General features: G+C 41.4%; 1 protein-coding gene across 10 annotated transcripts in view; it reads left to right on the forward strand.

Annotated features, from left to right (window-relative positions):
- The window catches only part of REV1 (REV1 DNA directed polymerase), a 94,035-nt gene that overhangs the window by 72,695 nt on the left and 347 nt on the right, over nucleotides 1-20,993 (forward strand). For 9 of the 10 annotated variants that reach the window (XM_045980324.1, XM_045980325.1, XM_045980326.1 and 6 more), the window contains 12 exons: nucleotides 1,360-1,514; nucleotides 3,880-3,999; nucleotides 9,330-9,550; nucleotides 9,782-9,954; nucleotides 15,385-15,487; nucleotides 16,647-16,812; nucleotides 17,050-17,252; nucleotides 18,486-18,719; nucleotides 19,351-19,471; nucleotides 20,058-20,278; nucleotides 20,388-20,544; nucleotides 20,855-20,957. In XM_045980324.1, the coding sequence (XP_045836280.1) occupies nucleotides 1,360-1,514; nucleotides 3,880-3,999; nucleotides 9,330-9,550; nucleotides 9,782-9,954; nucleotides 15,385-15,487; nucleotides 16,647-16,812; nucleotides 17,050-17,252; nucleotides 18,486-18,719; nucleotides 19,351-19,471; nucleotides 20,058-20,278; nucleotides 20,388-20,544; nucleotides 20,855-20,957 (1,977 nt within the window). Of the gene's footprint in view, nucleotides 1-1,359; nucleotides 1,515-3,879; nucleotides 4,000-9,329; nucleotides 9,551-9,781; nucleotides 9,955-15,384; nucleotides 15,488-16,646; nucleotides 16,813-17,049; nucleotides 17,253-18,485; nucleotides 18,720-19,350; nucleotides 19,472-20,057; nucleotides 20,282-20,385; nucleotides 20,545-20,854; nucleotides 20,958-20,993 lie in introns of those variants that run through there. The other variant, XR_006815274.1, reaches the window with a different exon arrangement.

A 20,993-nucleotide genomic window follows, 5' to 3' on the forward strand; every position in this document is an offset into this window, starting at 1 on the left:
TGTGTTCCAAGCATCATGGCATTCAGGCAGCTGCCTGCCTGAATCTCACATCAGGAGGATTTGAGAGAGAGCCATGACACATCCTAGTCCTGAGATCCTTTTAGTCTGTGGAGACACTGTCAGTGGCATGTGGCTGTACTTGGGGGAAAAATAGCACAGTGTTACTCTTTCCCCATCCTTTGGAAATCCTTGGTTTCATATTCTCCACACCTCGGGCAGCTTTCACTGGGAAGTAGAATTCCTTCTGCCAGGTATACCCTTCTGCTCTTACAGATTTCACCCTTTATTTAAGTGTAAACAAAGCACTCATTTCTTTCCTTTTTTTTTTTTTTAAGATTTTATTTATTTATTTGAGAGACAGAGATCACAAGTGGGCAGAGAGGCAGGCAGAGAGAAAGGTGGAAGCAGGCTCCCTGCCGAGCAGAGAGCCCGATGTGGGGCTCCATCCCAGGACCCTGGGCTCATGACCTGAGTGGAAGGCAGAGGCTTTAACCCACTGAGCCTCCCAGGCGCCCCCAAAACACTCATTTCTTAAATGAATACAGATATTTATTCTTAAATGAATCAGCCAATTATTCCAATCTGTAACCTGCAGCAAGATGTAGGTGAGACAAGGCGTAGTATACATTACCATTATTGAAGGTACGTTTTTGACCTTGAGGCATTTCTGGTTGCCTTCCATTTGTGGTCTGCTTATTTAATTAGCTTTGGAGCCATAGGACAGCTCTGTTCTTCCTTTTCCTCTTCTCTAGCTAATTAAAACAAGTCCTTTGTGTCAGTAGATCATGATCAAAACCCACTGTATTTCCACATTCAGGGAATGTAGTTGGTGTTCTTTCAGACAGGTATTTGGGGGTGATTGACCTTTATATCCTATATTTTAGGCCTGCTACAGTATTTAAGATATTTAATCATATTTTTATTTAGGAGATCATCAATTACTTATTTGACTTGATTTATGTGATTTTTCTATGTGTTCAGGATTTTGGTAAACCATGTTTGAACAGTTTTTAGATTAAATGTTATGACAGTTCTAATTCGCCCACTACTTTTCAGCTATTCAGAGCTTTACAAAGGTATCCTCAGCATAGGGAAACTGGAGTGATAATTTCTGCTGTATTTTTGGTAGTTAATAGGGAAAAAGAAAATACCAGTTAATTAGTTCTATAGTTAAAAGTTAGGTGACTAATAATGGCACTTGGGCCACTTGAATTAAAATGCTAACACTTTTTAGCATTTTAAAAAGTCTTAAAAGAAAATGTGAAAAAAGATTCCAGAGGAAGACCGGACTTTGCCACATTTGTGTCTCCTCGAGGGCAAGCTGCCGGGTGATGCATTGCTTTTGCTTTGTGTTGACAGCTACACACACAACATTGAAGCTGTCAGTTGTGATGAAGCACTGGTAGACATCACGGAGATCCTTGCAGAGACCAGACTTACTCCTGATGAATTTGCAAATGCTGTCCGCATGGAAATCAAAGACCAGACGAAATGTGCGGCCTCTGTTGGAATCGGTTAGTATCCAGCTTATCTTGTACCCTTCCCTTTACTCAAAGCATTGCTTTATGATCATTGGATATCATTTAATCTTTAGGAGTGATTTTTTAGATTTTGTTTTTTTACCATACTGCATAGACCTCTCACATCTCAAATTTATACAGTACGTGAGGTAGACATGTTAGAAAGGCGAGTAAATGGTTGATGATGATACTGTCTTTGGGATAAACAAGTTGGAATATTTCTGGTTTTTCAAAAGTGGGGAGAAGTGAATTCAATATTTGTAAACATTCTTTTTAAGTGAGTCAAAGCTTCCTTTAAAGCAGGGTGGTTGGGGGGCAGGATTTGGAGTTGTGTTATTGTGAGTCTTGGTGTAATTCAGTTATTTAGGAAACATTAGCTTCCTAGAATGCTTGACCAGTCCTTCCTTCCCTTTCAGTTCCCAAGTCACCCTTAGTCAACCAGTGGCTCTTACAATGGTGTTCTCCCCCCCCCCCCCCCCCCCCCCCCCCAGCTCCGGTCCGATTTATCTTTAATCCTTGTGCTTTGTTTCCTCAGCCCCTCCCGTCATTTGTCCTTGTTTAGTTGGCTCTTGCAGTTGTGCCCTCTGAGCCTCTCAGATGCCTCCGCTTCCCCGGCTCACCTCCTCCTTTTGGAACACATCCTCAGTAACTCTTGCCAGGATACCTCTTTTACTCGTGTGTGCTCCTGTACTCTGTATATCCCAGGCTTGAGAGATAGATGCAACTTCCTCTTAGCTTGTCATTGTCATTTCCAACTACTCCTTCTCCATTCTCATTCAGAAATCCTCTTTCCCCTGAAGTTCCCCATCTCATTTGTACCCTTGAAATTGTACCTTATGGAGGGAGCTGAGCGATGACACAGAGCAGCCAATGCCGTGGAAAGGTTTTTATTCCTTACACTTGCTGAGAGGAGGAGAGGGCATGCAGTACCACGTAGGGCCACATGGGGAAGCCCCCAGTTTTGGTCATGAGGCTGAGGCAGGAGTGAGGCCAGAACCTTTACTGGGGTTTCTATGGGAAAAGCTGGACAAATAAACAGCTTTGCATTCACTATTTTAGATAATCCTGTGGTCTTAGAGCTATAAACGGGGATCTCTTTGTACTAGTTGCCTGGTGTCCTGCCTGGATGATTTAAGGCAGGAAAATACTGTCTTTGTGTGTGAGCTTGATGAGAAGATGGTTGGGGGTGGCTGGCTTGCATGTGAGAGGTGCGCTCCTAAGGGAGGTAATTGTGTTCTGTCCTTAAAAACCAGCTAGCCCTGGGAGGGCCATCTCCTCCCAGCCAGCAAGAGTTTTAAGATATCAAAACAGCATAACATACAGAAAATAAAAAACATGATTAGTACATTCTTAGCATTCCTCCAGTTCTAGCTAGCCTACCTTTCTACTCCCCTGTGTTTGGCCTGCAGATCTTTTTCAGTGTTCATTTAGGGCTTATTATCTGTATACCAGTATCTGGCATGGTTCTAGTTGTTTAAAAAGTTCTTTTTAATTTACAGGTGTGACAATATGAGTACATTCTTTTAAGTTCAGTCATTAATTAAAATGAAAATCCCACGTGATATTTCCATTCCTCAACCTGTTTTGCCTCTCCACAACTCAAAACTTTTATCGTTTTGCTGTCACTTTGCAGAACTTTTTCTCATCATGAATATCTACATATTTACTCTAGGAAAACACATAGCTGTTACAAAAATCTTCTGTAAAACTGAGGCATGTCCTTTTTATTTATGTCTTCCATAAATTCCACCTTTTACAGGGCCCTGACACCTTCTCTGTCCCCTCTTCCCCATTGTCTTGGCTCTGCTCTGCTTTACTTTTCCACGTCCACAACCTCACCTGGGACCTCGTTGTCCCTCTCTGTTTATAAGATTTGCCTATCCTTGGTTTCCTCTGCACATGTTCTGATTATATAGTGAGACTTTGGGTTCTTAAGGCTCCCTTTTCCCCGTCCAGGAGCATGCCTTTGGCTTTATTTCCCTGCTCAGCCTGGACACACTGGTTGGCAGGGTGATGGAATTTCTCATCCTTACCCCCAGTGCCTGCATCTCCGATCATAAGCTTAGGGACTGCTTTCTCCCCTCCTACCAGGGTAGGAGATGTTGAAATGACACTCAGTTTGGAAGCAAAGGGAAGCCTCTATCCAGTATCCATGCAGGTTATATGTCCTGTTGAACCAAATTCTGCTAGTTTTGTACTCTGTTTGAAATGATCACAATTGGGAATTATTTATTTTCATTGGTTTTGAAAGAAATTTGATAGGTAACCTGTCTATAGGTGTCTTTGTTAAGAATCTTAATTTAAAAATAACTGTGGTGAATATTTCTTGAAAACTTTTTTTTTTTTTAAACTTTTATAGGTTCTAATATTCTCCTTGCTAGAATGGCAACTCGAAAAGCAAAACCAGATGGCCAGTACCACTTAAAACCAGAAGAAGTAGATGATTTCATCAGAGGTCAGCTAGTTAGTAATCTACCAGGTAAATACAGATCTTTGCTCTTTAACTCTGGTTGGTTGTAAATATCTATTCGTGCTTCTCATAATTTTATAATGTTACTCTCTGTTCCAAAACATGTGAATTAAATTTTTTTATCCATGATTAAGTGCCATGAATAACAGAATTTGGAATTCCTCAGTGAGTAATCCCCTCAGTTGACTAATCAGGACCTGAATGTTACCTTTTACTTCTATTTCTCACATATTTTACTTTAAATATTTCTCAAATGGCAAGATCAGGGAATTCCTAGCAGTCATTTTAAAAGGAATGTGATGAAGTTGACTTTTGGTCTTTTAAATAAATCTTAACTGAAATTGTGTACTTCTAGGCCAAATAAAAAGTTTTGAGAATCGATTCCTCTGTTTATAAAAATATACTGATGGGCTCATGACAGGTTTCTGAGTTTAGTAAGCAAATAACTGTATAAGTAGAAAATATATGAATCCTATTAGGAAGAATAAAACCTAAAGACAAAGTATTATGTTGTGTTAAATCAGAGGTAGAAGTAAAATATCCATCTTACCTTTCTCTGCTAAGACCCAGGATGTTTATTTTATATTGTTATGTGGTTACTGTGTGGCTAACCTAGCTTGTAAATATCTTTCCATAGAGAAATCATCAAATATAATTAATTATAACTGGAAAATAGTTGCCCTTTTGGGACCTTGAGGAGATGTAATTTTTTTTTTTGTAGGACAATTCATTTCACAATAATTACAGGATAGTTCCTTTCACGTTTACTAAATATTTAGATTTGCTGCGGTAGATACCTCTTTCTAAGAAATTTCTCTAAACCATGCGGTAATCCTTGATATTGTTTCAGATAATCCTATTTGTTAAAAAATACTCTCTTCTTGTGGTAGGGAAAATTTAAGACTGTACCTTTTCACTGAAAGTTTTTTGATTCATTTGCTTGTGAAAAGTGGATTTACTGATATTTTTAGATGTATATTCTTAAATCTTATAAAAGTAAATCTGAAGCACCTTAGAAATTTGTTATAAGCTATCAAATAGTAAATGACCAAAATGCCATTTTATGGTAGGTTAGTTTTAAAGCTCCCTGATCCCCAAGTAAATAACTTAAAAGAATGTGTTAATGTTAGAAATGTGAAATAGGACATTTTGATTGTCAGTTTGAGATTAAATTGGAAGAATAATCTTCTAAACTCAAACTAGCAAATTAGTTTTAGACAGTAAAATTCAAAGTTTTAATAACACATCTTACTGCAGGCTTCTGTAAGAAGGAGCTGGTGGAAGGAGCTGGTACCGTGTACTTAAGGCTGCATGTGAACTGTGTGTTCGGACTTCCTGTGCTAGCCATCTGTTAGCTTGCTCAGGCTGACGTAATAAAATGCCACCGCTTATGTAACAGAAATTTATTTTCTCAAGATTCTAGGGGCTAGAAGTCAAAGATTGAGTTGTCAAACAACTCGATTCATTGTTTGAACCGTTGTCACGTTGTTTCTCCTTAACTTGTAGATTGGCCGTCTTCTCCCTGTATTGTCACATGGTATTTTTTCTTTGTGTCTCTGTCCTAACCTCTTCTAACAGGGACAGCAGTCATACTGGATTAGGACCCATGTGTATACAACCTCATTATCTTAATTTCTTCTTTCAAGGCCCTCTCTCTAATTACAGTCACATTCTGGGGTATGGGGTAATAGAATTTCAGCATACAAATTTTAAGGAGACACAGTTCAGTCTGTAACACCATCTTTGAATTGAATGATTTTTGTTTGTTTGTTTATACACGGTGTGTATTTCCTGAACCTTTCACTTTAGTTTGCTTGCTGGCTAGAGGGACTTTATTTCTTGAAGGGCAAATGTGAAGTTCCCTATCTTGGTCAAATTCTTAAGTATAGCCTTGTATTTCCTAAGGGATGTCTGAAATACAGTGGAAGGGCAGCAAGAGTGGCTCCCTCTGGCAAGCCACCTTCCCAAGTGGCCTCCTCTCTTCTTCATACCCAGAGTTCTTCATGATTTCCATAGATCTTTTGAGTTTTATCAAATTCCCAAATTCTTAATCAGATCGATTGAGAACCTTTCACAAAGGCGTGTGGAATGTTGCTTTGCACTGTTGTTAGGTCTGTGTAGAAGATGGTGTTGCAATCATCTTTTCCCAAAGTGTGCTCTACAGAATGCCGGCTGTTCTTGGGGTGGGGGGGGGGGAGGTTTCACATCCACGCAGGAACCATCCCTGGTGGAGGGCCCACTCAGTATAAGTTGAGAATTGCTACAATAAAGAAACCTATTTATCTTTGTTAAAAAGTAGTAATTTCCTACGGATATTTGAAGATGAATATATAGTGCCTATTAACATCTTGTGGAACATGCTTTGGGGACATTTTGCTCTCTAACCAATAGCGAGAAGAAACTCGGGATGATTACACCTCACTTGTTGTCCTCTACAAGCTCTGGCCCTCTGTGCCCGTACACAGTGTGTGTCCAGCATGCTGTACACAGTTATCGTACCTACATGAGAAGGAGAAAACACATTACTAAGTCAGTTTATGTTTTCGGGGACTCTGCAGAATAATGATTATATGTTACGCTAACAAATAATTACCTAATGAGATCTGTTTATTTAGTGAAAGAAAGGATCGTCCGCATCGACTCTTTAATTGCAATAGCCTGTTTCTGTGAATTCTTTGAGATCTTTGCCAGGCCTTTCACCTCATGCTTGTGCCTCTACCGTGAGGACCTTCTGCACCTGGTTCAGCCCATGCTGGGTTTGGGGCCCCAGCCATTCTCAGAAAAACTCGACCTTGTAGGTGGACATAAAGATCTGAAGTGTTGTCATACGGGAACCGGGAGCTAAGTGAAGGCAATAGAATTTCAAGTTAAATGAATTACAAATAAAATAAAAATTCAGTTCCTCTTTTGCACTAGCCACATTCCAGTGCTCAGCATCCTCACGTGGGAAGTGCCTGTTGGACGGCAGAGCACAGGTAGAGAACGTTTTCATCATCACAGAGTTCTGCTGGACAGTGCTATTTTGACGGCGAAAACCTTTTTCTTTAAAACCTGATTCTCCTGTGTCTTTGTTGTACTTTCAAGTCTGGATGCCAGGGGAGGAGACATTACTGGCAATTTTTAATTTAGAGTCATAGTTCCCCTTCAAGGAGAGAAAGCAAGTCTTTGTCCCAGTGGCTTGACCAGGAGCTTCCACATCTTTTTTTTTGTTTTCCTCCTCCTCTCCTTGGAGACTTGGTTCTAAGCTAGCATGTTTTCCTTCACTTTTTCCTTTCTAGGTGGCTGCACTCAATTTGAGTGCCCTTTGAGGGGCCTCCTTTCTTTATAAATGCTTCCATGATGCAGACAGTTGAACTAACAACCCTGTCAGGATTTTGGTGCTGAATTATTTTTCCTCCCCACTCAGCATAGTAGGGGCTAGAGGTGGGGCACCGCCCCCACTTGCCTCCCTCTCCCACTTGTTTCGTTAGATGAGCTTGCAGTGGACAGGGTCTTCCCTTCCTCCCTACAGGGACAATTCACTTAGATTAGGTTGATCATTGTTCATTTGGTGATATTTAATATGATAGCCTTTCTTTTGTATTTATTAGGAATAATAATTCTCTTCCACTGTATTGAAGATATTCTCAAAAACGGTAGGTTTTTCCCCTGCCCCACACCACACACATAGAAATAACCCAGGATTATTGCCTCTCACTGATTTTGCAGGTCAGTGAGAACATGTCAGCTTTACAGACTCTAAGGGAAATATCACAGATTGAGAGTGGGGAGAGGGGTAACAGAGACAAAAAGCCTTTCTTGAACAAATAGTGTGTAGAGTGTCTGACTTTGGCCAGCCTTGGGTATGATTTCCTTCTTACCTTGGGGTTCTCTCCATCTTGAAAGATACTTAGAACTCTTTGTGAATGGTTTTCCTCTGGCAGATTTTACTCCGATAAAGCAGACTCTGGTATTCTTTCTTGTTCTCTCTTTTTACTTGAACTTTAAAATGGCACAGATGGGAGGCAGTGCGCTTAACACCTTTCATCTCGTCCATGAGGGAAGAACTTTTCTTGTTTTAAACTTGTCTTGTGTATCTCCATGGCCATACGTCGTCTGTAAGGTTGGCAGCCTTCTAACCCTATGTCCTGTGTAACTGCTCCGGGAGCTGCTCCTGGCAGAACCTGGACTGAAGACTGCTCACAGAACAGCCGCTAGAAGAATGATGATTGATGGGGTGCCTGGGTGACCCAGTCAGTTGGGTGTCTGCCTCCAGCTAAGGCAGGATCCTAGGGTCGAGCCCAACATCGGGCTCCCTGCTCAGCAGGCAGCCTGCTTCCCCCTCTGCCTACCACTCCCCCTGCCTGTATGTGCACGTGCGTTCTCTCTTACACAAATGAATCAATAAAATCTTTAAAAAAAGGATGAAGCCCAAGTGATGAGCACAACACAGCCACTGTCACTCAGCTGTCTCGTGAGATGCTGTGGAAGACCAGAAACAGTCTTTTCCTTATTGGTGGAATCACTGATTTGGTAGTGTGCAGACTGTTCTGATCAGAATTTTAGTTTCTCTAGGTACTCTCAAATATCTCTCCAGACATGTGTACCTTTGTTAAGATTTGGGCCAAATTGAGAGCGACAGAACTCATCAGCATTCTCCAGGTGAAGCTCAGACCCGGTGTCTGGAAGAGAAGGACCCAGGGACTGCTGCGTACTGGCCCAGCTGTGGGAGGGTTGAGACCTTTTAGAGAGATAATCTTTGTTGGTAAAAGAAGTCTGTCTTGCCCTCACTACCATGTTGTTTCATCCCCAGGTCACTTTATCCAGTGTGACAGCAATAACATTTTTGGGTTTGGACCTGTGTCATAAATTCTTGTTCTGGTTTCCATTCATAGAAAGTGAGACCAAAACTGTCGTGAAATTTGGCCATCACCGAAATCATAGTAGAATCCCTAACACTCGTGAGTCTCTTCACATGTAGGTCATACTGTAGGCCCATGTAAACAAGCCTATAACTTCATTTGCTGATTTTCTCAATAAGATGGAAATCTTGATATTACTCAGTAATGAATACAGATTGCATTCTTCTGAGAACTCATGTAGTTTACACATATTTGAGAAGGTTCACCTATATCCGGAGCTCAGATTGAGGAGAGGATTCTAGAAATAACTTTATTAGCATTTGCACTAAACAGTTCTTTGAAGTCCATGAGATGCTTTAGTTACATCACTTAAAAATTTTGAGGGAGATTATTTTAAACTAGTTTTCTTGTGAGTGAATGATAGTTATTTCGCACTGCTAAATTGTTTTTAATGGTTTATGTGCAGAATTAAAGAATTATACGTATCCTCTTTTCTAGGAGTTGGACGTTCAATGGAATCCAAGTTGACCTCTTTGGGAATTAAAACTTGTGGAGACTTGCAGTATATGACAATGGCAAAACTCCAGAAAGAATTTGGTCCCAAAACAGGTCAGATGCTTTATAGGTTCTGCCGTGGTTTGGATGATAGACCAGTTCGAACTGAAAAGGAAAGAAAATCTATTTCAGCTGAGATCAACTATGGAATAAGGTTCACCCAGGTATTGATCTCTTAATGAGTTTTATCCATTTATTTACTATTCTTTATCTCTCCACCTAGTCCCATCTCTCCAGCTAGCCCATAGACTCTTGTTGCTTGAATACTCTATACTCTTGTCCCTGCAGCTTTCAGGATATAAAGAGTATACGTGTTTGATTTTGAAAGTGAAAATACTTGAGAATTGCTCGGTGTTTAGAAAAACAATGGAGTTTTTCTGTTTGTCTTTCCATAGCCAAAAGAAGCGGAAGCTTTTCTTCTCAATCTTTCAGAAGAAATTCAGCGACGACTCGAGGCTGCCGGCATGAAGGGTAAACGCCTGATGCTCAAAGTCATGGTGCGAAAGCCTGGGGCCCCAGTCGAAACTGCGAAATTTGGAGGCCATGGGATTTGTGATAACATCGCCAGGTAAGCTTATGTGTAAAAGGATTTTGGCTAATTGATATTCCAGCGCAGGTTATTACAATTAATAAGAGGAAAAAGAAGAAAAACAAGGAAGAGTCTGAATAAAGATCTGTTCAGTCTGGGGTTATCGGATATTCAGCCCAAGGCCATTGCTGTCGTGTCACTGCCCTCAGGTTCGTCTGGTCACGGGCACCTGTGTGTCTGACCTTTGGAGGGAGTCTTCAGGCTGTGGACTTCGTGTACGGACAGAAGGAAAGGGTGGTGATGGTTGTGGGGGGCAACAGGGTCCTGGAGGGAAACCTCAGCACGGTGCTTCAGAAAAAAGTGATTTTAATGAGACATTTGCCTTATTTAGGGAGGTATGGGTTCTGTTTCTGAAATGATTAATTATTGTAGTCTCTGCAGATTGGGAGAAAGCATTTAACCCCCCCCCCCTTTTTTTAAAATATGAGGGCCGCAATATGAAACTTAAGGTTTGTGACCAAAAGAAAATACTTACTTTTGTGTACCATTTTATATACCAACGGTACACTGTATTTTGTCTATCCAAGTGTTGAGACGTCTGACCTGAAAGCCACGCATAAGGAATTGTGTGTTTATTAAAAAAAAAAAAAAAAGTATTTTAGCTCATGCCAGCTGCACCAATTAAATTTTTGTGTGTGGTGGTGTTGACAGAAGCCACAAGAGGACTGCTCTCAGGCACAGGCGGCAGCCGGCTTTGTCACTCACGCATTTGTTCACCATGAAAACAAGGATTATAAATTGTACGTGAAACCACATATTTATAAAATGTATTCTTATGCAGTCGGTAAGCCTTAACTGTTATATTTACCTATTTTCATAACCATTTTGATGTGTACCTGTCTTTCTAGTGGTAGTTAGTTAAATACACTGTTAGTGATCATTTCTATAATAAGTTGGTTGTGTTAGGCCCTACTCTGGAATAGAATGACCTTTTTACACATGGTTTCTGTGGGAAAAGTCAGATTTAGTTTATTAATACCTTTTCTGAGAATGTGACCTGGAACTTTATTGAAGATACATGGGAAGGGTTATTCAAAAGCTGAATCACTTTTCTTTGGGAAAAGAACTGTCACTAGTTTCCTCTTTTCGTCTGTGTGTCTTTAACTATCTCCTAGTTACTTAGCACTGTATATTTTGGGGGGTTCACTCTAATAGTAATAAGAAAATCAGCCTCATTCAGTCCTTTTTGGAGAATTCAGGTGCTCCAAAAATATAATTTTAACATGAAGAAAACTAGGATTAATTGTAACTTTATTCCCCTGACCCCCAGTTGAAGGATAATAGCCATTTTGTGAGCACATTATCTGCTTGCTGTTGTTGGTATTTGTTCCATTTTTGTCCTGAACTTAAGGAGTTTCGTTAGGAAAATTTAAAACACTTAAAAGTAGAACAGAAGAGGGAACCCCGTGAACCCATTACCTGATTCTCGTACTGCTCTCAGCGCCTCTGTACCATCCTTCCTCCCTTTCTTCCCAGTGATTTTGAAGCAAATCTCCGATACCAGCTCATTTCTCCCACAGATATTTCAGTGCTCGTCTCTTAAGGAGATGAGGACTCAGTTGAATAACCACAGGACAGTTCACAATCTGCTGTGCATAGCTGGTGGTCAGGTGTACATTTTGCTGTGTCCTTAAAATACTTCTTTTGGAGAGCACCTTGGTGGCTTAGTTGGTTAAGCGACTGCCTTCGGCTTAGGTTATGATCCTGGAGTCCCGGAATCGAGTCTTGCGTTGGGCTCCCTGCTCATCAGGGAGTCTCCTTCTCCCTCTGACCCTTTCCCTTTCTCATGCTCTCTCTCTCTCATTCTCTTTCTCTCTCAAATAAAATCTTTCAATAAATAATGATTTAAATAAATAAATAAATTTTAAAAAAATACTTATTTTGGAGAAGATGATGTAAAAGAGCACATGATTAATCAAAACAGGTGTAATTTTATAAATATTAAGAACATTCGGATCAGTTGTAAACCATTAACTTAAACCTAACATCTCGGTGGTGTTTTAACTGCATGAGGAATGCTTTAGGGGAGGGATTATGAAATATTCTAACACTGACCTTGTATTTCCTTGCTTCCGGGTTGACACACTGCTTCCTGTGGACCTTATCCAGCCTGGGGCCTGTTTTTATGTAGTTTGTGTGAGCCAAGAATGGTATTTATGTAAAAGTCTGTGCAAAGTGAAGAGTGTTTGAGAGGCACCGTAAAGCACAGGCGATTTACTCTCTGGCTCTTTACAGAAAGAGTCTGCGGGCCGCTGCTGTAGTCCCAGCTGTGGTCATGTTGGGCTGAGTTAAGTGGTACTCCACGCCTCATGATTCTGTTACCTCTTGTCATTAGCTACGTGGCAGTCATGTGCCTCCCAGACTGTGACATGTTACAGTACTGTAAGACAAAGGACACGTCAAAGAGCCCTATGTAAGTTGAAATCTGTGGCTTAATTATCACATAGGGAGTTTTCTTTTAACAGTTTTTCTTTCGGGGAGATAATTCCCCTGCCGTGGCTCTCTTGTATATATATGTGCTTTTAATTTTAGTTTTATAAACATACACACACAGAGTCCCCTGCACTACTTCTCTTCCCCCGCCTATTCCTGTTTCCCTGATGTAATTCCTTTGCCGCCAGCAGTGTTCCGTGATGGTGGCCCTGTGCAGCTGCACATGGTTGATCATAGCGTCTGCTACGACCACATTCCCTTTTTTTGTGGAACTTGTTTGTCCTGGAGTTACTGAGCTTCTCGTTCTGTTTGTTGGCTTTTTTGTGAATTTGCCGAATTCCCTCCTAGTGTGTTTCAGTGCACCAGTTAATCACCTGGTTTGATCTTTCCTCTTGGAGCACTCTCTGGGGGCCCTCCAGCGGGCCGGTGCAGTCGGGATTAGACGTACTGCGGAGTGGGACTGAAGGGGTGTCCCTTCTCTATGGTCTGGGTAGGATCCTGTTTTCCTGCATCCCTCGTCTGCTTCTCCTAGTATGTAGTGAGAAAGAAGGCATGGGTATAAATTGTTTTGAACCTGTCTGTCCTCATGCTCTGTAGTTTTGCTGACTTAAAAGTGAGAGTTAGAAGTCATTTTCCTCCTTTAAAGACTCCATTGTCGTCGTTTTTTCCAGGGTTACTTTTGAGAAGCTCAGTGCTCTTTTGATGGCCTGTTTCTTTTTTTTAAAGATTTTTTTTTTTTAAAGACTTTATTTATTTATTTGACAGAGAGAGATCACAAGTAGGCAGAGAGGCAGGCGGAGAGAGTGAGAGGGAAGCAGGCTCCCTGCTGAGCAGAGAGCCGGACGTGGGACTCGATCCCAGGACCCTGAGATCATGACCTGAGCCGAAGGCAGCGGCTTAAACCACTGAGCCACCCAGGCGCCCCTCTTTTTTTTAAAGATTTTAGTTACTTACTTGACAGAGCCAGAGATTCCAGCACGGGGAGCAGCAGAGGGAGAGGGAGAAGCAGACTTCCCGCTGAGCAGGGAGTCCGATGCAGGGCTTGACCCCAGACCCCTGGGATCACGGCCTGAGCTGAAGGCAGATACCTAACGGACTGAGCCACCCAGGTGTCCCAGGGGTTCCGGAATTTTATTTGGTCTTTGTTATTGTGCCAGGTACTTCATCAATATTACTTTTTTATTTCTACCAACATTTTAAACTTCAGAGTATTTTCTTAATTCTTTGGACATTTAAATATGAATATCTGTTATTTCACAGATGCTGTATTCTCTCCTCTCTCTTATCTGTTCCCTCTGTCGCTTGTTTCTTCTGATTCCTTTTTTTCTTTTGATTGCTTTTATAATTAGAGGTTTTCTTCACCTGTCTGTGTGATAGTCCATGGCTGTCTGTTGAGACACGCACTTCTAAAATTTTATTTGGAACCTCTAGATTCGTAGTGGGACGTGTGGACCAGTGGGCTTCATCAAAGACGAGTGGTTGAGCGGCTTGGTCTTTGGTTATCACAGCCGGTTGTATTTGTGGTCTTTGCTGTTAGGCTCGTCAGTTTGCCGCGAGAGAGGTCTTCCCATCTCCACCCCGCAGTTGGTGAGCCGGTGTAAAGATGGCAGCTAGCATTCTGGTTTCTCAGTGGAGCAGTCTGGGTGGGAAGAGTGTAGTTTCTTTTGAGTGAGGCGCCTCCCTCCCCGTGGCCATGCATGATTTCCCTTAACTCTCAGCGTGGACATGCCGGGTATAATGCATCCCAGAGGAAGGGCTGACTCTCTGCGGCACACACACATTCTCTCCCCCTTCTCACCCCCCTTGCTGGCACCTGACACTTCTAATCATGGAGCATTTCTGAGGTTCTGTAGCATAAATTGACTTCTCTCAAGCTGGTGCCTTGCTTTTTAGGCATAGCAGGCATATTTGGTAAACTTAGATTTTCTGATGTGCTTTCAGTCTTCTAGCTCACGATTAACCAAAAAATAAATAACTATTGACCCAATACTTAAAAATTGTTTCCAAGACAGTTTAATGGTATTCTGGAAAGATATGAAGATAAACACATTTAAACCACCATGGTCCACTAAAAATCTTGCTCTTAAGTTCTTCTGGATTTATTTGTATGAAATGAACTTAATCGAGGCAAGAAATAATGGAAATTTTTTGCAAATGGTTTCCTTAAAAATATGGGTAACTTTCATGGATGTGCATAATGTCCTCACATACTGAGAAAGTTAAAATATAATAAAATAGTTTTTAGCACCTAATAATGCTGACAGTCTCCCCTTCCCCTTCAAGAATTCTTAAAGATCTAAGAATTGTGTATTCCGGTCCCACTGGGTTTTAGACAGGGTACCACTGTATTTCCTTTGTCATAGCTACCCACACGTTTGTTGATTTCTAGAGCTTCTGAGAATTGTCATGCACATACTCACATGTTGAAATTATTCAGTGGCTTTACTTCAAACATAACAAAAGTCAAGAACTAAAACATGGGGATTCATCTTCTTTTCATACCTCAACATGGATAATCTTGGAATGTAAATTTTATTTCTTAATGTAAAATTTAAAATTTCTCTTGGAATATCAAACATATTTACATTCATGCTTTAGTTGCAACATAATATGCATGTTATTTGTACATATACATGTTAACTAAAGTACATCGTTTTAAAGAATTTTTTCCACCTTATTTTCAGTTGGCCAGGTCTTCTTTAGTCTGTATCTCAAAGTTCGAGTGTTCTGTATGGTTTTTCTTTCACTCCTTGCTGTCAATGTAATTAATTTGTTATTACTGGTTTCCTTGAAGGAAGACATTCTCATTCATTTTCAGTGATTATATTTAGTATTTAATTATTTAAACTTTTTTGTAACTTTCGGGCCAAGTTTCCTATGCCTTTTCAAATAGTTCAATACCTGTGAGGTACTAGTGAATATATATATGGGATGTAGCTTTTGTTCCTTTAAAAAAGTTAATTCTATTACTTACAGGACTGTAACTCTTGACCAGGCAACAGATAGCGCAAAGATAATTGGAAAAGCTACACTAAACATGTTTCATGCAATGAAACTAAATATATCAGATATGAGAGGGGTAAGTATATAACATTTTAAAATTCTGCCTTTCTGCAATGTTTTTCTCATTTAAGGCTTGATCTAAGAATGGTCATGAGGGGGTAGTGGGTTTTTGTACATATTTTCATCTTATTTGAGATAATACCAGGAGAATAGAAACTGAAAAATTGTTGACTTTCTTAACTGATCTGATCTTGTTATTTTTCAGCATAGAGTCACATTTTTTCTGAAAGCTCTTAGTTTTCTGTGTAGAATGATTTTGTTATCTTAAATTTTTAGAGTATCTTTTAGTAACCAAGGGCTTATTTAACCTACATTATCTTGCTTCCCATTCTCAATCCCCTGGAAGTAGTAGACTGTGAGGAGTATAGAACTGCAAATAATTCTTGTACCTTTAAGGTCCTTTTTAATCAAATTCATTCTGATGTCTGTTGATGCTCTAGAAGGGAGCATTTACCACAGGCACCCAAACATGCTTTTGGGACATGTAGGTGAGATGGTATAAAAAATGTAAAAATCTTAATTTTCTTAAGGATGAACCATTGCAGGTTCCATTGTGTGTGTACACATATGTGAGTAAAAGGAATTTATTGGTTAGGTGTGGCATTTTTGGAAGGATTAAAGAATTACAAAACCAGACATGATTAAAACTTCTCTCTGAAATACTGTTATAGTAAGACTTTATGGTGGTGTGGGGTGTTGTTATCTAGACGCCTTAGGGTGCGGTGTACCCCGGGGCACTGCCCATCCCCTCCCCACACCCATTTACTTGAGAAGTACTTCATTTTAAACAAAAATGATAACTGAAGTAAGGCTGCAAGTAGAATGCTCCCTATGGAGTTTTTTTTTTTTTAATATTAAATATTTGGTTGATTAGAACTTTAGTGGGATATAAAAGTATTACACTTTTTTGGATTTTTCTGATTTTGAAGAGATCGCAATATATTTGGATAGAATTGGATACTCCAAGATTGAGGTGAATAACTGCTTGCTAGCTAGTCAGTAGTTTTTGTAGTAAGTCATAATAGAATATTGTTGGAATACTTTCATTTAATCTTTTATTCTAGAAATAGGACCTAGAAGATCTTTTTAAAAAAGGAATAGCTGAGAAGTTTGCATAGTTAATTCATATTCTTGCTTCAGTTTTCCTGGAAACACATTTTCACTTCTGGTTCTAGGTTGGGATTCAAGTCAATCAGTTGGTCCCAACCAATCCAAACCCTTCCGCATGCCCCAGTCGCCCGTCAGCTCAGTCAAGCCACTTTCCTGGTGGGTCACACTCTGTCCTGGATCTCTTCCAAGTTCAGAAAGCCAAGAAATCCACAGAAGAGGAGCACAAGGAAGGTCAGTGGTTATAACTGTGGTTCTTGTTTTGGTGCTGCTTTTACCCTTGGGAAGGCTAATAAGTTAATCTAACAGTTGTCTGGCATGGATCTACTTTTTAAGAAACACATCGACATTCTGGATTATAAGGAGTCAATAGTCTAAGTTTGTTTTTACCGAGAGTGGATTAAAGTAATCCGTATTATCCCATCCCTAAGGACATGAAGAAGCTGTTTTATGTATTTTCTATACTTTCAGTATTTGTGGCGGCTATGGATCTGGAAATATCCTCTGCCTCTAGAAATTGCAGTTTCATGCCATCTTTTTCTACACACCTGACATCAAGTGTCAATCCTGTTACTAGCAAAGCTGAGTCTTCAGGGAAATGGAATGGTCTACATTCTCCCATCAGTTTAAAATCAAGACTTAACCTGAGTATAGAGGTTCCGTCACCTTCCCAGGTATATTTTATACTTCTAAGTATTATGTAAGTGCAAAAGCAGTTTCAAAGTAGGAATGACGTTTTTAGTTGTCAGCGTAGCCACGAAGGGGAGAGGGCTACTTATCAGGTAGATCAAGGGCACATCAGGCGTTGACTGAATTCCAAATGAGAAAGATCACATTAGGAAAAAGGTGCTGCTTTTGGAAAGATCTGCGACTCTTGCAAGTTGTAGAACGTGGACGGAAGCCAGTTCTGCAGACTGCCATCAGTAGCCACTTTATCTCTTTGTAGCAGTGGTCGTAATGTAGGTTTAACTCTGTTCAGCAATACAGCTTTGGTGCTCATCAGTAGGGGCCTACATCCAAGGTTTTTCTTGCAGCATTTGGAAACAGTTCTTTCTGTAGAGTGAATGATTTTCCTAGCATAAGCCAGTAATTCCATTGATGTGCACGGTAAACGTGGAATACGGTTGGAATTTTTGCTCCTGGTAAGGTTGAGATAGCACTGTAAGCTATATTGGGAAAGTCCATTTCTCTGCTCTACTAAACAGTGGGAGGCTGAAGGAAACCTACACGTTGGCTTTAAGGCTGGGAAAGGGATGGTTGTGATGCACTTGCATTGGGTCCCAGATGCTAGTGAGTTAACCAGAAATAGTTCCTGGCAAACTACAACACTGGCCTCTCCAGCTTAGGGGATTCCATGCTGCTGAATGGAAGGGCACAGATGCGCAGAGGAATCCGATATGTAGGCTAGAGAAAAGTTAGTTTCTAGAATCCCTTTTTTCTTAGTGTTGTCAGAACCAGAATTATTTGTAATTGGGGGCAGATAGTCTACTGTGTGAAAGGTAAACAGGACTCCGTTATCACATTCCAGAAATCTGACATATCCTACAGGCACTGGCCCCTGCCCCCTGCCCCCTGCCCCCCGGGTGGGTCGGAGAGGAGTCTCTCTGCGGCCGTTGCCGGAGATCCAGGGAGTGTTTGGACCCGCCTGATCCAGCAGTGCTGCTGGTGTCGTGGGTGTACAGTGTGCTCGTGTCTCTCCAGCCTCCACGTAGTACTAGCTTCAGTGGTGAAAGGCGAAAAACCTTGCGAAAATGTGCCGCTTCGGAGGGTTAGCTTTTCTAGCCTGCTTCTCTGTACCCTTTGTTTGTTGTCCAGGATGTTCCAGTTGAAGTGAACATGAGAACACGAACTCTCCTAACCTCCTCTCTGAGCACGCTTTAACTTCAGACTCTTGTGGTATTTTATAGCTCGATCAGTCTGTTTTAGAAGCACTCCCACCCGATCTCCGGGAACAGATAGAGCAGGCTTGTGCTGGTCAGCAAGGAGAGCTGCATGGCGACAAAAGGAAAGAGCCAGTAAATGGCTGTAATACAGGAATTTTGCCACAACCAGTTGGGACGGTTTTGCTACAAATACCAGAACCTCAAGAATCTAACAGTGACGCAGGAATTAACGTCATAGCCCTTCCAGCATTTTCACAGGTAAGCTATTAGAGACTTTCTGCCCTAAATATGCTCACCCGTCCTGCCCCAGCTCAGGGCCTGTCTCATTTCCTCTTTTCTTTTGGACCCGAAACTCTTAGTAGCTTACACCATATCCACTGGGGGCGGAGGGATTGGCTTATTTCTGCATCATCTAAAGGAGACAGACTGGCAGAGAAGAGGGAAGATGCGTTATGTGGGTGCTTGAAATCTCCACCCAGAAGTAGAACAGAAACAAATTGTTTCTATTTTCTTGGGCAGGGATGACCCTTAGGCCACACTTCAAATAACTGGGTGGAGATAGAGAATCACAGACCAGAGACAGTAACAGTCTAAGCTTGGTGTTTAAGAAACAAAAACATTGCAGATGAGCCTGCTTTCTTGTTTTTTTTCCCCCTCTCATTTTCTGGTAGTGCTGCTTGCCCTGATAGTTATGCAGTGGTTTTAAGTCCATTCTTAGCCCCCAATTTTCTTATTCTAACTTACCTAAAACCTTGTGATACAATGAGCTTTAATATTGAGGACCTATTAAGAATTCATACAGATCAGAAAAGCATGATTTGAAAACAAAATCTGTTTTGTGAAAGAGCATCAGCTCAGGTTTGACTTTGTACCTTCTTGTTTCCACTAGGTGGACCCTGAGGTGTTTGCTGCCCTTCCTGCCGAGCTTCAGAAGGAGCTGAAGGCAGCGTATGATCAGAGACAAAGGCAGGGAGAGAACGCCGCTCACCAGCAGCCGGCCGCTGCGTCAGGTAAGCCCGGGAAGAGACCTGCAACACAACTAAAGACGAGGAAGGAGTTCTTGTGGGGTGAGTGTACAAGGTGAGCTTAGCGGCCAGTGTCTGAGCTGCTAGTCACGCTGAGAGCTCTCGGTGTCGGAGCGGAATGAGTGTATGATGCAGGCAAGTGTTGTCACAGTCCTAACTGGACCTGTATCTGTAGCTTCTTGACTTAAAGACACCTTCATTTCAGAAAAAAGTCTGATTACCAGAAATCTTGAGTACTCGAGATGGATACATCAGTTAGGTTTAAAAACAAAAAATCTGAAGGTCTCTGAACACACATTACAATACTGCGTGCTACCTTGCCCATTGAATTTCCAGTTAGTCCTTATGGGCCTGTCCATACAGAAGCCACTTCAGTGACTAAGCACAGGGAGTGGGCGTCCCGCAGCCTGCACTTGCAGCCTCGTGCCTTCCCCAAGCACAGTCTGGCTCAGGAGCCCGTGTCGTCGGGATGTGTGCGTGCAGGTTGGGTTGTATCCGAGGAGGAGGAACAAGAACTCGTCGTACTGTCCATACGTACTTTGTTGAGGATCTCATGTTCATATTCTTTTAGTGCCAAAGAATCTGTTACGTCAGCTCAAACCAGCAGCAGTGAAAGAAAAGAAACGAAACAAGAAAAAAAATCCCATCAGTTCCCCCCAAAAGATTCAGAGTCCTTTGAAAAACAAGTTGCTTACTAGTCCTGTGAAAACTCTGCCGGGGGCCTGTGGGAGCCCCCAGAAGTTAATTGATGGGTTTCTAAAACATGAAGGTCCTGCTTCTGAGAAACCTCTGGTAATAGTTTTCATACTTTTTAAAACTTTGATCTTTCCTTTGATCAGATGTTAACGTACTCGCTGTTAATGTAAATATAGCATTTTTTTATCGTTTGTTTTCTTTACAGGGAGAACTCTCTGCTTCCAGTTCAGGTGTGCCAGGCCTTTCCAGCTCGCAGCCTGAGCCCGCTGGCTGCAGAAGACCCCCAGCACCCAACCTAGCGGGAGCGGTTGAATTCAGTGATGTGAAGACTTTGCTCAAAGAATGGATAACTACCATTTCAGGTTGGCTTGGCTGGCGGGATGGCCACAGACTGAGATGCAGTGGTTCTAGGGTTTTAGAACAGGAACAGGCTCATCTGTGGAAACGGAGCTCATTTTTCTAAATCTGGTAGGCTAAACCCAGGCACCCTCTAATCTCTGAAACTCTTGGGCTGACTCTCAAATCTCCGTACTATGGACCCCGTGTTTGATGGCTGTTAAAGTCAGTGGGGTAGAGAAATGTGGGTGTCCTTTATGTCTGCAGCTAGCTGCCTGCCTTCTTCCAAAGGAGGTTGGTCCTTATTTGAGTCCCCCCCTCCCCCCGACTCTTTAGATCCAATGGAAGAAGACATTCTGCAAGTTGTGAAATACTGTACTGACCTAATAGAGGAAAAAGATTTGGAAAAACTGGACCTCGTTATCAAATACATGAAAAGGTAACTATTGAAGGATAAAATGGGGAATCTCACTCA

The sequence above is a fragment of the Meles meles genome, chromosome 16 (assembly GCF_922984935.1).
Source record: "Meles meles chromosome 16, mMelMel3.1 paternal haplotype, whole genome shotgun sequence".
In the NCBI taxonomy this organism is placed as follows: domain Eukaryota; kingdom Metazoa; phylum Chordata; class Mammalia; order Carnivora; family Mustelidae; genus Meles; species Meles meles.